The sequence below is a fragment of the Haliotis rubra genome, unplaced genomic scaffold (genome assembly GCF_003918875.1).
Source record: "Haliotis rubra isolate DU_JTF1 unplaced genomic scaffold, ASM391887v1 Scf38, whole genome shotgun sequence".
Taxonomy (NCBI): domain Eukaryota; kingdom Metazoa; phylum Mollusca; class Gastropoda; order Lepetellida; family Haliotidae; genus Haliotis; species Haliotis rubra.
Window position 1 is genome coordinate 2618237 of NW_025767057.1, and position 14639 is coordinate 2632875.

General features: G+C 39.4%; 1 protein-coding gene across 1 annotated transcript in view; it reads right to left on the reverse strand.

Annotated features, from left to right (window-relative positions):
• The window catches only part of LOC124286283 (solute carrier organic anion transporter family member 5A1-like), a 45633-nt gene that overhangs the window by 14829 nt on the left and 16165 nt on the right, over window positions 1-14639 (reverse strand). Inside the window, exons 3-4 of the mRNA XM_046722637.1 lie at window positions 5942-6106; window positions 5393-5473 (exon numbers count right to left, since the gene is read on the reverse strand). Coding sequence (XP_046578593.1) covers window positions 5393-5473; window positions 5942-6106 — 246 coding nt within the window. The remainder of the gene's footprint in view (window positions 1-5392; window positions 5474-5941; window positions 6107-14639) is intronic.

Below are 14639 nucleotides of genomic sequence, written 5' to 3' on the forward strand. Positions count from 1 at the left end.
ATATAATAAAGTGTGCCTGCTAATAATCCATCGTCATAGAGTTTCTCCAAGATCAATACTGCTGAGGGTGGTTGTAAAATGTGCTGTGCAATACTGACCAATTCATTGAGAGTTATGAATGTTTAAACAGCCTTGAGACTCAACAACCTGGCAATCAGTATCAAGCAAATATAGATATGCTGATTTTTAGAAAATGAAGAAAATTGGATACATGTATTTGCAGGGTAAACTGAATATTGGATTTCAATGTCATGAATAAGGTCATAACTGCTCCTGCTCTCAGATACTGCTTTGTACAAACCTTTCAACATTGAAAGCATGCTATGCTTAGCCATTGCAGTTGAAAGTGTATTGTGATAACATGTTACACAGTGGCTGTTTTGTAAGATATTATTATACATAGTGGTTATGTGATATATTGATATACACAGTGACTGTAGGGTAATATATTGTAGTGTAGTGGTTGTATTGTGATATATTGATATACACAGTGACTGTAGGGTAATATATTGTAGCGCAGTGGTTATGTGATATATTGATATACACAGTGACTGCAGGGTAATATATTGTAGTGCAGTGGTAATGTGATATATTGATATACACAGTGACTGTAGGGTAATATATTGTAGTGCAGTGGTTATGTGATATATTGATATACACAGTGACTGTAGGGTAATATATTGTAGTGCAGTGGTTATGTGATATATTGATATACACAGTGACTGCAGGGTAATATATTGTAGTGCAGTGGTTATGTGATATATTGATATACACAGTGACTGTAGGGTAATATATTGTAGTGTAGTGGTTGTATTGTGATATATTGATATACACAGTGACTGTAGGGTAATATATTGTAGCGCAGTGGTTATGTGATATATTGATATACACAGTGACTGCAGGGTAATATATTCTAGTGCAGTGGTTATGTGATATATTGATATACACAGTGACTGTAGGGTAATATATTGTAGTGTAGTGGTTGTATTGTGATATATTGATATACACAGTGACTGTAGGGTAATATATTGTAGCGCAGTGGTTATGTGATATATTGATATACACAGTGACTGTAGGGTAATATATTGTAGTGCAGTGGTTATGTGATATATTGATATACACCATCACTGTAGGGTAATATATTGTAGTGCAGTGGTTATGTGATATATTGATATACACCGTCACTGTAGGGTAATATATTGTAGTGCAGTGGTTATGTGATATATTGATATACACCGTCACTGTAGGGTAATATATTGTAGTGCAGTGGTTATGTGATATATAGAGAATACTACACGAGGTCTCATTACATACGAATTATACGAAACGAGTGTCCTTCCTATGGTATCTGACCGAGCGAAAGCGAGGTCAGATAACTTTATAGGAAGATCACCAGTTCGTGATAATTCGTATGTAATGAGACCGAAAGTGTGGTATTTTATTTATTACCCACGTCTTACATGCATTTAAATTGACAAAATAGCGTATTTTTGTTATGTTTTGGTTTCAAACCAAAAACCGGTTTCATAAAGAGGTTGCCGCAGAGTTTTGTACTGTAGTAAAATATTTGCATGGCGTCCACACTAATGACGTCACTGCCATGGTAACCGGCGATCCGCGATGCATGTCAGTTGTCATCGCAGCCGTACAGCCTCCTACAGTAAACTACTCCGTTGCACGTCGTTTCTTGGTTTGCAGTTGCTTCATTCGCTAACATCACTGGTGGAAACATTGCGTTTATATTTTTCGACAGATATAATGTCTCAGTTCGACTCACAATTAAACAGCGACACGGCAACGTTCGCAATGTTTACATTCCCACAATGCATTTAAGTTGTAGAATGAATGAATTCACGTGTTTGTTATGAATGAAAAATAGTTACGTCAGAATGTGACCTAATTGAGAGGTCATCGGTTATCCAATCAAATCGTTAGAATTTCAGGTAAAGTCGTTACGACACAGGTCAACGCGATACGACACTCGTGTGACGTACAAGATTAATATGAAACTACCCATACGTTGACCACGTGGGTAATAAATTGATATACACAGTCACTGTAGGGTAATATATTGTAGTGCAGTGGTGTGATATATTGATATACACCATCACTGTAGGGTAATATATTGTAGTGCAGTGGTTATGTGATATATTGATATACAGTCACTGTAGGGTAATATATTCTAGTGCAGTGGTTATGTGATATATTGATATACACCGTCAGTGTAGGGTAATATATTGTAGTGCAGTAGTTTTAATGTGATATATTGATATACACAGTGACTGCATGGTAATATATTGTAGTGCAGTGGTTATGTGATATATTGATATACACAGTGACTGTAGGGTAATATATTCTAGTGCAGTGGTTATGTGATATATTGATATACAAAGTGACTGCAGGGTAATATATTATAGTGCAGTGGTTATGTGATATATTGATATACACAGTGACTGCAGGGTAATATATTGTAGTGCAGTGGTTGTATAGTGATAAAATGATACACAATATATCACAGTTTATATTATATATATTTGCATAAATAGATATAACCTGGGACCCAATGTATAGCAGCAATCATGAAGTATTTATACATAGTCACATCCACATCTACAATACAAGCTCGTAAAGTCCTAAAATTCTGGCCAATTGGACCTGAAGACACTTCTATTTTCACTTAATGGCAGCAATAAGAAGCAGTGAAGGGTAACACCTACAGTGAATACACCTGAATAATCAGGCTGTAATAGGATACTGACTACACTGGCTGGTAAAAATACTTGTTCCCATTAGGCTTTTGAGTGTAGAGGAAAGAACGACTTCATTACTTGTAGTGAGCAGTGTCTCTGGATTCCTGGAGGTCAACAGCCTAAGAGGCTGATGGTACATGCTGCTCTCAGACAAACAGCTTACTGCAATGGGGTCAAGGTCGCAGCAGACTAATTAAACAACACACTTGTCTCTGGGACAGTTGGATCTAAGGAGGAAGAGTTCTATTTTTGACTTCTTGTTAAGCTAAATAGCGGACCTGGGAAAACAAATATACCTATGTTCTTTCATCTGGAGAGAGTGGGTTTTTACACCACAATAAAAAGTATTTCTGTTATATCACTACATGTCATCATAATGGGTGAAGAAAGAAAAAAATGATGCATGTTGCAGACTTTCACAACTTTAGTGAAGCCATGGATACGTTTAAGCAAACCTGGAACTTAATCCAGGTCATCTGGTCTTCAAAGGTAAGGGAGTTATTGTCCGTCAACTTAACACAGACGAGGTGCTGCAAGATGACTCCTGGACAATATTGGTACCCAGCAATCCAAATCAATCAGACTTGGTGATTTAGCATGTCATCTTACACTGACAGTGTGGATCATGACTCATATACATTGTACTGATCACTGGATTGTCTTGTCCAGTGCCGAGGAAACAATGAACACATCTGGACCAGTTTTGACACATAATACTCACAGTACGAGGAGCTATTAGCTACAATCAGGAAGTAATCATCTGTAACTAAGTCTACATTGCCCAACTTAGTGTACGGAATCTTATGTTCATGCAACTAGTTTTGATAGTCTCTAGCTTCACTGTAACAATTTGGGTAATTTATTCCTCAATCTTTAAACTCTGACGTAATGTACCTATGTAAACTCTTAGTGAGTGAGTATGGTTTTACGCCGCTTTTAGCAATATTCCAGCAATATCACAGTGGGGGACACCAGAAATGGGCTGCACACATTGTACCCATGTGGGATCGAACCCGGGTCTTCGGCGTGACGAGCGAACGCTTTAACCACTAGGCTACCCCACCGCCCCTTGTAAACTCTTACCTCAAATCACCTGGACATACTGATGTCCAGGATAAGCCCTGAGATCAGGTGACATTGAAAACAAGTGGGTTTCTTGACCTGAAGATAGCTACAATAACAGACGTGGACATAGTGTTTTTGCTATATTTTGCATGTTCATGGAACTAAACACATGTGTTCAATGACGTGTTGATGACATGTGTTCATGATGTGACAATAAGGTGTCCATTGACATGGAAATAGACTGTCCGTTGATATCAAAATGTTTGCTTGATGACATCGAAATATCAAGATGAGGTATGTTTGTTGCCATGGAGATGAGGTAAGTTTGTTGACATGGTGATGAGGTAAGTTTGTTGTCATGGAGATGAGGAAAGTTTGTTGACATGGTGATGAGGTAAGTCTGTTGACATGGTGATGAGGTAAGTTTGTTGACATGGTGATGAGGTAAGTTTGTTGACATGGAGATGAGGTAAGTTTGTTGACATGGCATGGAGATGAGGTAAGTTTGTTGACATGGAGATAAGGTAAGTTTGTTGACATGGAGATGGGGTAAGTTTGTTGACATGGAGATGAGGTAAGTTTGTTGTCATGGAGATGAGGTAAGTTTGTTGTCATGGAGATGAGGTAAGTTTGTTGACATGGAGATGAGGTTAGTTTGTTGACATGGAGATGAGGTTAGTTTGTTGACATGGAGATGAGGTAAGTTTGTTGACATGGTGATGAGGTAAGTTTGTTGGCATGGAGATGAGGTAAGTTTGTTGGCATGGAGATGAGGTAAGTTTGTTGACATGGAACTAATGTGTGTTGATACCAAGAAGAGGTAAGCCCAATGATGTGGAAATACTGCATAGTGATTGACATGGGGATCCAATGATTATTTGGACATTATGTAGACAGTTGATGAGGAAATAACGTGTGTCTGCTGAAATTGATATGAGGTGTGTTTGCTGACAGATGAGATGTGTTCATTGACATGAAAATATTGTGTGTCTGTTGACATGGAATTAATGTGTAATTGTTTACATGGCAATATTGCATGTTTAATGACATATTGACATTTATAGTGTGATTTGATATACAGTTGACAAAACAAGAGCTTTATGTCATCTATGATTCAGGAAGTGGTTACAAGCAAATCTGATGAAGTCTCGACACCCACTCATAAGTCGACTCTCATGAAGGTAACTGGACAAAGTTACCAGACATTTATGTCATCACGATTCAAGAAGTGATTACAAGAAAATCTGATGAAGTCTCGGCACCCACTCATAAGTCGACTCTCATGAAGGTAACTGGACAAAGTTACCAGACATTTATGTCATCACGATTTAGGAAGTGGTTACAAGAAAATCTGATGAAGTCTTGGTACGCACTCATAAGTCGACTCTCATGAAGGTAACTGGACAACATTAGCAGACCTTTATGTCATCTACGATTCTGGAAGTGGTTACAAGAAAATCTGATGATGTCTCGACACCCAGTCATAAGTCGACTCTCATGAAGGTAACTGGACAACGTTACCAGAGCTTTATGTCGTCTACAATTCATGTACCATGTCCCTACTATAGGCCACATACCTTTAGGCTGCAACTGTAATCGCTTGATGAGATAGCCGCCAATCAGGATTCCAACGACGGCACCGGGAATACCGATACCACCTGAAGCAGGGCACATTTTACATATACTGTGACTGATTGTTGTTCCATAACACTTTTCGGAACAAAGGCTGGGAATAGAAAATACTGGATTCATATACTATATCGATGTGTGGTAACTTTATCAAACTCATCTCTCCTAACTGAAACTAACACTTCATCTCAAGGTTACCCATGTCCCTCCACAAATGTACTTGAACAATTAGTAACTGAGGATGCATTGAGTGAGAGTGAATTGGGTCTAACCCAGCTTTGAGCCGTGCCTTTGTTACATCCTAATTTGTATTGAAAAACAGTTGAATATGAGAGGAATGGCCAAAGTAACACAGGTATACAGGTTGATAACACGTGGGCCCATCAAAGAGCGGGAATAACTATAAGGAAACAAAGCTTGGAATTGGATCTTATGTTAATAGTACATGTATATGATACGACATGATGGCCTGTTTGATTAATGTGAATATGACTCACCTGTAAATAAGTTAGCGACGGATGTAGAAGTACCAAATTGGGTCTCGATGTATTTTGGAAGAAAGACGACAAATCCACTCACAATAGAGATTTCACAACAAATTCCCAGACACACAACTATATACACAGAGTTCTTCAATAGGCGTAGCATGGACCGGGGGATATCTGAAACATGTAACATAACATGGAGTGAGGGAGAATCGAACCCGGAATTTTGGCGTGACGAGCAAACGCTTTAACTGCTAGGCTACCCAACCCCCCACATATAAGATGGAGCGATATATTAGATATATAAATGTAATGCATGCCAAACAGGAACATCATACAAGATGGATATTTGAAATATACAACATAGAAAAAAACAAAAACGTGAAATATTCTGTTGCCTTGACAATCAGTTTCATTGTAGTGAATGACAGATGGAGTATGGTGGGACCAATACAAAGTTGTATCGCAAATTACATGAAATGAAATGCATAACTGAACATTGAAATGATAGCACAATATCGCAGAACATGATTGCAACATGTGCACTGCTGTATTACAATAACATGCTAGGATTTACACTGCAGTGATACGTCTACCTCATGAAGCTCATACATTCTCTTCATTATCAAAGTCCGCTAACAAAACGTAACATGTAGGGTTATAGTCACTTATATGTTACTCGTGAAGATCTGGGGTAGAATAGGTATTCAGCAACCCATGCTTGCCACAAAAAGGCAACTATGCTTGTCGTAAGAGGCGATTAAAGGGATTGGGTGGTGAGGCTTGCTGACTTGCTTGACACATGTCATCGGTACCCAATTGCGCAGATCGATGCTCATGCTGTTGATCACTGGATTGTCTGGTCCAGACTCGATTATTTACTAACCGCCGCCAAATAGCTGGAATATTGCTGAGTGCGGCGTAAAACTCAACTCGTTAACTTATATGTTACTTTGAAACCAAACCCTTATATGCAGGGTGTCCTACAGGTAACAATAAACCCTTATATGGAGGGTGTCCTAAAGGTAACAGTTAACCCTTATATGGAGGGTGTCCTACAGGTAACAGTAAACCCTTATATGGAGGGTGTCCTAAAGGTAACAGTAAACCCTTATATGGAGGGTGTCCTAAAGGTAACAGTAAACCCTTATATGGTGGTTGTCCTACAGGTAACAGTAAACCCTTATATGGAGGGTGTCCTAAAGGTAACAGTAAACCCTTATATGGAGGGTGTCCTACAGGTAACAGTAAACCCTTATATGGAGGGTGTCCTAAAGGTAACAGTAAACCCTTATATGGAGGGTGTCCTAAAGGTAACAGTAAACCCTTATATGGTGGTTATCCTACAGGCAACAGTAAACCCTTATATGGTGGTTGTCCTAAAGGTAACAGTAAACCCTTATATGGAGGGTGTCCTACAGGTAACAGTAAACCCTTATATGGAGGGTGTCCTAAAGGTAACAGTAAACCCTTATATGGAGGGTGTCCTAAAGGTAACAGTAAACCCTTATATGGTGGTTGTCCTACAGGTAACAGTAAACCCTTATATGGAGGGTGTCCTAAAGGTAACAGTAAACCCTTATATGGAGGTTATCCTACAGGCAACAGTAAACCCTTATATGGTGGTTGTCCTACAGGTAACAGTAAACCCTTATATGGAGGGTGTCCTAAAGGTAACAGTAAACCCTTATATGGAGGTTATCCTACAGGCAACAGTAAACCCTTATATGGTGGTTGTCCTACAGGTAACAGTAAACCCTTATATGGAGGGTGTCCTACAGGTAACAGTAAACCCTTATATGCAGGGTGTCCTACAGGTAACAGTAAACCCTTATATGGAGGGTGTCCTAAAGGTAACAGTAAACCCTTATATGGAGGGTGTCCTAAAGGTAACAGTAAACCCTTATAATATATGGAGGTTATCCTACAGGCAACAGTAAACCCTTATATGGAGGGTGTCCTACAGGTAACAGTAAACCCTTATATGGAGGGTGTCCTAAAGGTAACAGTAAACCCTTATATGGAGGTTATCCTACAGGCAACAGTAAACCCTTATATGGTGGTTGTCCTACAGGTAACAGTAAACCCTTATATGGAGGGTGTCCTAAAGGTAACAGTAAACCCTTATATGGAGGTTATCCTACAGGCAACAGTAAACCCTTATATGGTGGTTGTCCTACAGGTAACAGTAAACCCTTATATGGAGGGTGTCCTACAGGTAACAGTAAACCCTTATATGCAGGGTGTCCTACAGGTAACAGTAAACCCTTATATGGAGGGTGTCCTAAAGGTAACAGTAAACCCTTATATGGAGGGTGTCCTAAAGGTAACAGTAAACCCTTATAATATATGGAGGTTATCCTACAGGCAACAGTAAACCCTTATATGGAGGGTGTCCTACAGGTAACAGTAAACCCTTATATGGAGGGTGTCCTAAAGGTAACAGTAAACCCTTATATGGAGGGTGTCCTAAAGGTAACAGTAAACCCTTATATGGAGGTTATCCTACAGGCAACAGTAAACCCTTATATGGAGGGTGTCCTAAAGGTAACAGTAAACCCTTATATGGAGGATATCCTACAGGTAACAGTAAACCCTTATATGGCGGTTATCCTACAGGTAACAGTAAACCCTTATATGGAGGGTGTCCTACAGGTAACAGTAAAACCTTCTATGGAGGTTGTCCTACAGGTAATAGTAAACCTTTATATGGAGATTATCCTACAGGTAACAGTAAACCCTTATATGGAGGTTATCCTACAGGCAACAGTAAACCCTTATATGGTGGTTGTCCTACAGGTAACAGTAAACCCTTATATGGAGGGTGTCCTACAGGTAACAGTAAACCCTTATATGCAGGGTGTCCTACAGGTAACAGTAAACCCTTATATGGAGGGTGTCCTAAAGGTAACAGTAAACCCTTATATGGAGGGTGTCCTAAAGGTAACAGTAAACCCTTATAATATATGGAGGTTATCCTACAGGCAACAGTAAACCCTTATATGGAGGGTGTCCTACAGGTAACAGTAAACCCTTATATGGAGGGTGTCCTAAAGGTAACAGTAAACCCTTATAATATATGGAGGTTATCCTACAGGCAACAGTAAACCCTTATATGGAGGGTGTCCTACAGGTAACAGTAAACCCTTATATGGAGGGTGTCCTAAAGGTAACAGTAAACCCTTATATGGAGGGTGTCCTAAAGGTAATAGTAAACCTTTATATGGAGATTATCCTACAGGTAACAGTAAACCCTTATATGGAGGGTGTCCTACAGGTAACATTCAACTCCTTTCTCTAGGATAAAGTCAGTCCCAACAGTATACTCTTATTGATGTTGGGCTCTGATAAGTTGATATACTGTCCAAGTGAATGTAATGTGAGGAATGAGTAGAAAGAATTCTTATCAACAGTATCGTTAAATAAAGGCACTCTGCTTGCATCAAACGACAGAAAAGCTGACATGTCTGTCATGTTCACTGTTGGTACTCTAGATGAGAAGTGAAACTGTAGCCGACCCTGTAACCTGTGTGTCCCCAAGAGGGCTTCTTTCATCAGGCTTCTACTCACTTAATACTGTCATAAAACTCATCGATGAAATCCCATCAACATGCCATCACGGCCTGCTTAAATGGATTCCCCTCTAATTTATTAGATGCATCACACAGAATGTAGGGCATGAAGTGGAGAGTATTACAAGGCCATGTGAGGTCTGATTGATGCAGAGGCTCTCTGGGCCATGTCATAACTATAACAGAGGGGAGATGTAAATAAGGTTTCAAGATATTTTTACGCATCTAGTAACATTTATGTATGTAAGTGCAGGGATTTACAGGAAGCGAATACCTGCGTCCTATGTGCATAAAAATTGACAATGGACGCAACAAAATTTATTAGCGCATCCACAAGGACGCAGAAAAGTACAAATACTTTTTGTAAAAATTACAATCAAGTAACAATAAGTTATCACTGAGTTTACTACTAGCTGGGTTATGGTATCATTTGCAATTTAATTACTGTAACAATGCGATGATCATAATACACAATACAATAAAGTATTAATAATAATATTGAAGTGTCTGGGACCCCCCATTTTGTTGTTAGGACCCCTGAAAATTAAGAGTATGAGGCCACGGGACCCTCAAATACAGGAGTCCAGGTACATCCCTCTACATGTGAGGCTACCACTACCAGTCAGTACTTCTGACAGTAGTATAGTGCGACCACAATCAGTTGTAGATGAATACTCTACCAACATACAAGCTGACATACATAGAGGATATTATATTCGTGCCCATGTCATACTATGTTTACGACACGAGTACAGTGAAGCCTCGTTAATCCGGACGGTTGCGTTTCTCAGTAAATTCGTCCGGATTGCGAATAGTCCGGACTACTGAATCAAGACCCAAGTTGCTTCCCTAAGAATTACAAAAACGACACGAATCTGGATAAAACAAATAAGCATTTAATGTAAAGCTTAATTCATCACATCAATAATTTTACCGAGTGACATCCGCATGTTGATCCGACGTGTCTGATCACGTCCTTCCTCAGCACAGGTGAGGTAATGTCTAACAAGCGATCTATTGTAGTATGCCTTGAATGTCCGAATTATTCCTGCATCCATCGGTTGAATATGAGACGTGGTATTTGGTTACATTTCGCAAAGTTAGCGAAGCACACTTGTGACTTGCAGCATTGTCGTAAAGCAAAATCACTTTTAGTCCACGTGACCGGATCTCTCTGTCAAAGTACATTAACCAATCACAAAACAGTTCACTTGTCATCCACGCCTTTGTATTGTGGTGTCAATCAAAGTGTAAATGTACAGTATCTTCAGTCGGGAGCTTTTTATGTCTAATTAAAACAACAACCCAGTTGGCCAGTTAATTAAGTAAACATCGCCGGGCGGTGTTGTTACGGTTCGTGAACACGACTTACAGTGTCCGGACTGTGAAGCAATTTACTGTTTATTTTACTGATTGGTGACAGCTACTTACCGTCCGGTTCCGGAAACCGAATTTCCTGGATTATCGAGGCAAATTATATAGGCATAGATTGGTAACAAGCTGAAATCGCCCGGGAGGCGAGACTTCCGGATTATCGGAGTCCGGACTAACGGGGCTTCACTGTACCTAAAGCGAGAGCTAGGGATATACTGAAATTAAGGCACGAGTGTCGTAAACATAGTATGATATAGGCACGAACATAATATTCTGTTTATTACCGAAGTCCTCAAATTGAGGAAAATAAACCAAAATCTACTTTCAAACACAGGCTGGCTACCCGCCGTCGCCGCATGTAGAACGCAACATCACAGAAGAAACGCGACGTCAGAGCCTTGTTCATGACGTCACGTCACCATGACAAAGTGATATTTGCCCTAGGGCATCGTATGAAAAATATGAACCCCAATATGTTCGCCCTTGTAGGTAATAAATACACTTACTGCCCAGCACAGGCAGGGGGACAACAAGTACCTTCTCTAAATGTCCTTCAGTATCATACAGCTTGGGGGCAGAACCATCAGTCTTCCTCTTTTCTGGACATATTGAATATACATGTGGTGATGTTGAATGTGGGTCAAGTGATGTTGAATGTGAGTAAACCGATGTTAAATGTGAACGTTTAAGAAACGTGATATTAAATGGAAGTGTGGAGATGTTGAATAGTTGGTAAAGTTAAAAGTGAGTAAAGTGATGTTAATGGCAGTTTAAAGGTGATGCATGTTGACAAAGTGATGGTGTAAATGAATGAATGAATGTGTTTAATTGCAGAAAAGCGATGTTGAATGTGAGTGTCGATATGTTGAATGTGAGTGTCGATATGTTGAATGTGAGTGTCGATATGTTGAATGTGAGTGAAGCGATGTTGAATGTGAGTGTCGATATGTTGAATGTGAGTGAAGCGATGTTGAATGTGAGTGTCGATATGTTGAATGGCAGTGTAACAAGGCTGAATGTGAGGGGAGAGATATTGAAGGAAAGAGTATTGTTTAATTACCAAGTCAGATGAAGTTTCACTCATCAGAACAGTGTACTCAGCATGAGTCTACCCAGACATTTCTATAAAAAAATCCATGTTCCAGAACAACATCTATTACTAGCATAAGTGAGCCAGATTACTCCAGATACCAATTTTATAATGTTCCTGAACAGTTAACCTTCTTATAATCAAAAACACCCCTGCAATTAGCAGTAACACAGTTATGTGTATAGTATATTATTGTCAGCAGCAACACCATCAGACAGACTGGCCTGGAGATAATGAAATTGTTGGGAAACTGTTTTCTTCTTGAAAAGATCCATCAACAAATAATTGCCTTTAATGGAGGATCAATAAAGGTAAGCCACCCCAATCATATCCTACATATGTAGCACATGTTCCCTGGCTGTCAGCAGCTGGCACACATACAGATACATCAGGAACTCACAATCACTTAATATGATGTAATGGGTGAGTAACTGGTTGATGGAAGGGAGAGATCGATGGGAGTGCAGCTCGGTGGCTGGTAACAAGCTGACAGTTGCCTCACCATGGGGGCCAAGTGGATCAATCAACATGGAGGTCGATGCTGACACAAATCAGAAAAATGATAGGAATGTTGTTGTTGTGTTAGGTGCTTTTGAGGTCGCCTTTGCCGGTTGGCATGTCGGCAGACCTAGAAAAAATGATAGGAACTGGGCAGGGGGATTCTTATAATATCTGCAAATAATATTTTCCTAACTACTGTTAACTGTTCTAACTTTCAGCGGGATTGTAATGCCAAGTAAATGGACATGTGCACGTGATATTTAAATCTTCCTGTAGTGAGAGTTTCAGGACATCTAGTTCCTATATCTACTTCAGTTAATCAAACACTGAGCCATGTTGCTTTTTATGCTGGTCAGCAGTATTCCAAATATGTTTGGGGCTCCTGTACATATCTGTTTTAATTGTTTGTTGTTTAATGCCGCACTCAGCATTATTCAAGCTATATGGCGGTGGTCTGTAAATAATTATGTCTGGTCCAGACAATCCAGTGATCAACAGCATGAGCATCAATCTTGGCAAATGGGATACGATGACATGAGTAAAACTCTGAGTCTGTATCAGACAAGCCAGAGGTTGATATCAAGAACACCCAATAACACTGGGGTACGATGATACACCCATGAAATATGTCACTGAGTGACTAATTATGAACACTCAGATTGTGACCATACATTGACATGGGGAATAACAATACTCACACTGTTAAACATGATTTCATCAGTGAGTATGGTTTCAGTTAGACTAACAACTAGTCCCTGAAATCAACACATTCTACAGAAAAAAAGCTCATAGTAAAACTAATAAAATATAATGAAAAGGAGCCCTGAGACTTTCTTCATTCCTGAAACTGTGGAAATCTAGACTTGCAATATTTTCTAGACTTGTGAGGGCTTTCTTTGATATACAGTAAAATCCTGATGAGTCGAATCGGTGGGGACCAAGTAATAAATTCGACTTATCGATGTATTTGAGACATAGGTATGTCTATGAGGGTAGAAAAAAAAGATGATCCAGTCCTAATTCTTCCGCCTAAGCATTTGTCTATCTAATGATTTCCATATCACTAATAGGGACACCTTATCAGTTCCAGTCTGATTAGCACAGACAGTGATTTCCGTAAAATCACTAATCTGCCTTTTGAACTCACCCGTCAATGGCGGAAAGGTGTGAGCCGCGCTGGTTTGTTAATTGGATCAATTTGCTACACCAATCAACTTCTCATTGACTGACTTCGGCTTATGTATACAAGATTGCTGTTGTTTGAATCTCATGGGACCAAATATTTATGAGACGAATTCGTGTAACCGGTATTCAAATGATGACAACTATAACAGGGAATGGTCGGGACCGACAGGTACTTGGAGTTATGCATAATATTCGAGACGCCGGCATTCGACTCATCGGGGATTTGACTGTATTTGCTTCAGGGTCTGTATGACAGACTAGGTTTCAGTAATATTCAAGCAATATCATGGCAGGGGACACCAGGAATGAGATTCGCACATTGTACTTTCATGTGGACTCAAAGACAGACCTTCGGCATGAGCGAACAAGTTAACAGCTGAGCTACTCCGCTGCCCCTAATATTTGATGAAGGACACAGATACTCCATAAATACAAGTACCATATAATCAATATACTAGTATCAGTCAAAGGGTTTCTCTGGAATTCTAAACTATGTGCCTTTGGCAAGTAAAACTAAATCAAAATATTGTTACAGATTTAGTTTCTTTTCATGCTCTTATTTCATGATTCTGAGAAATTGGGAATATTTTTTGTTGAAAATGGCCTCAGTGTAGTCTAAAATCAATCCCTCATCCTGCATTTTCTTCAAATACAAGAAGAGATAATGGTTGGTTTCTTGATAAAGATCAAGTGAAGATATTAGTGAAGTCAATTTCGGGGAAACATCAAATATAACTGTGATGTCATCAACAATGGAAGAAGTCATCTGCAATTATTTACAACAATATGTCCTGCTACAATGGGCCGAATTCATAAACTATAAAAGGGGCAGTGGTATAACCTTGTGGTAAAGGTATTTGCTCAGCAAAAACCCGCCATGAGAACTGCTGGAATATTCTCAATAGTAGTATAAAGCCAAACTCACTCACTCACTCACTTCTAACAAATGAAAGCATTGAATGAGCCAATGTCACTAAAACATATCTTT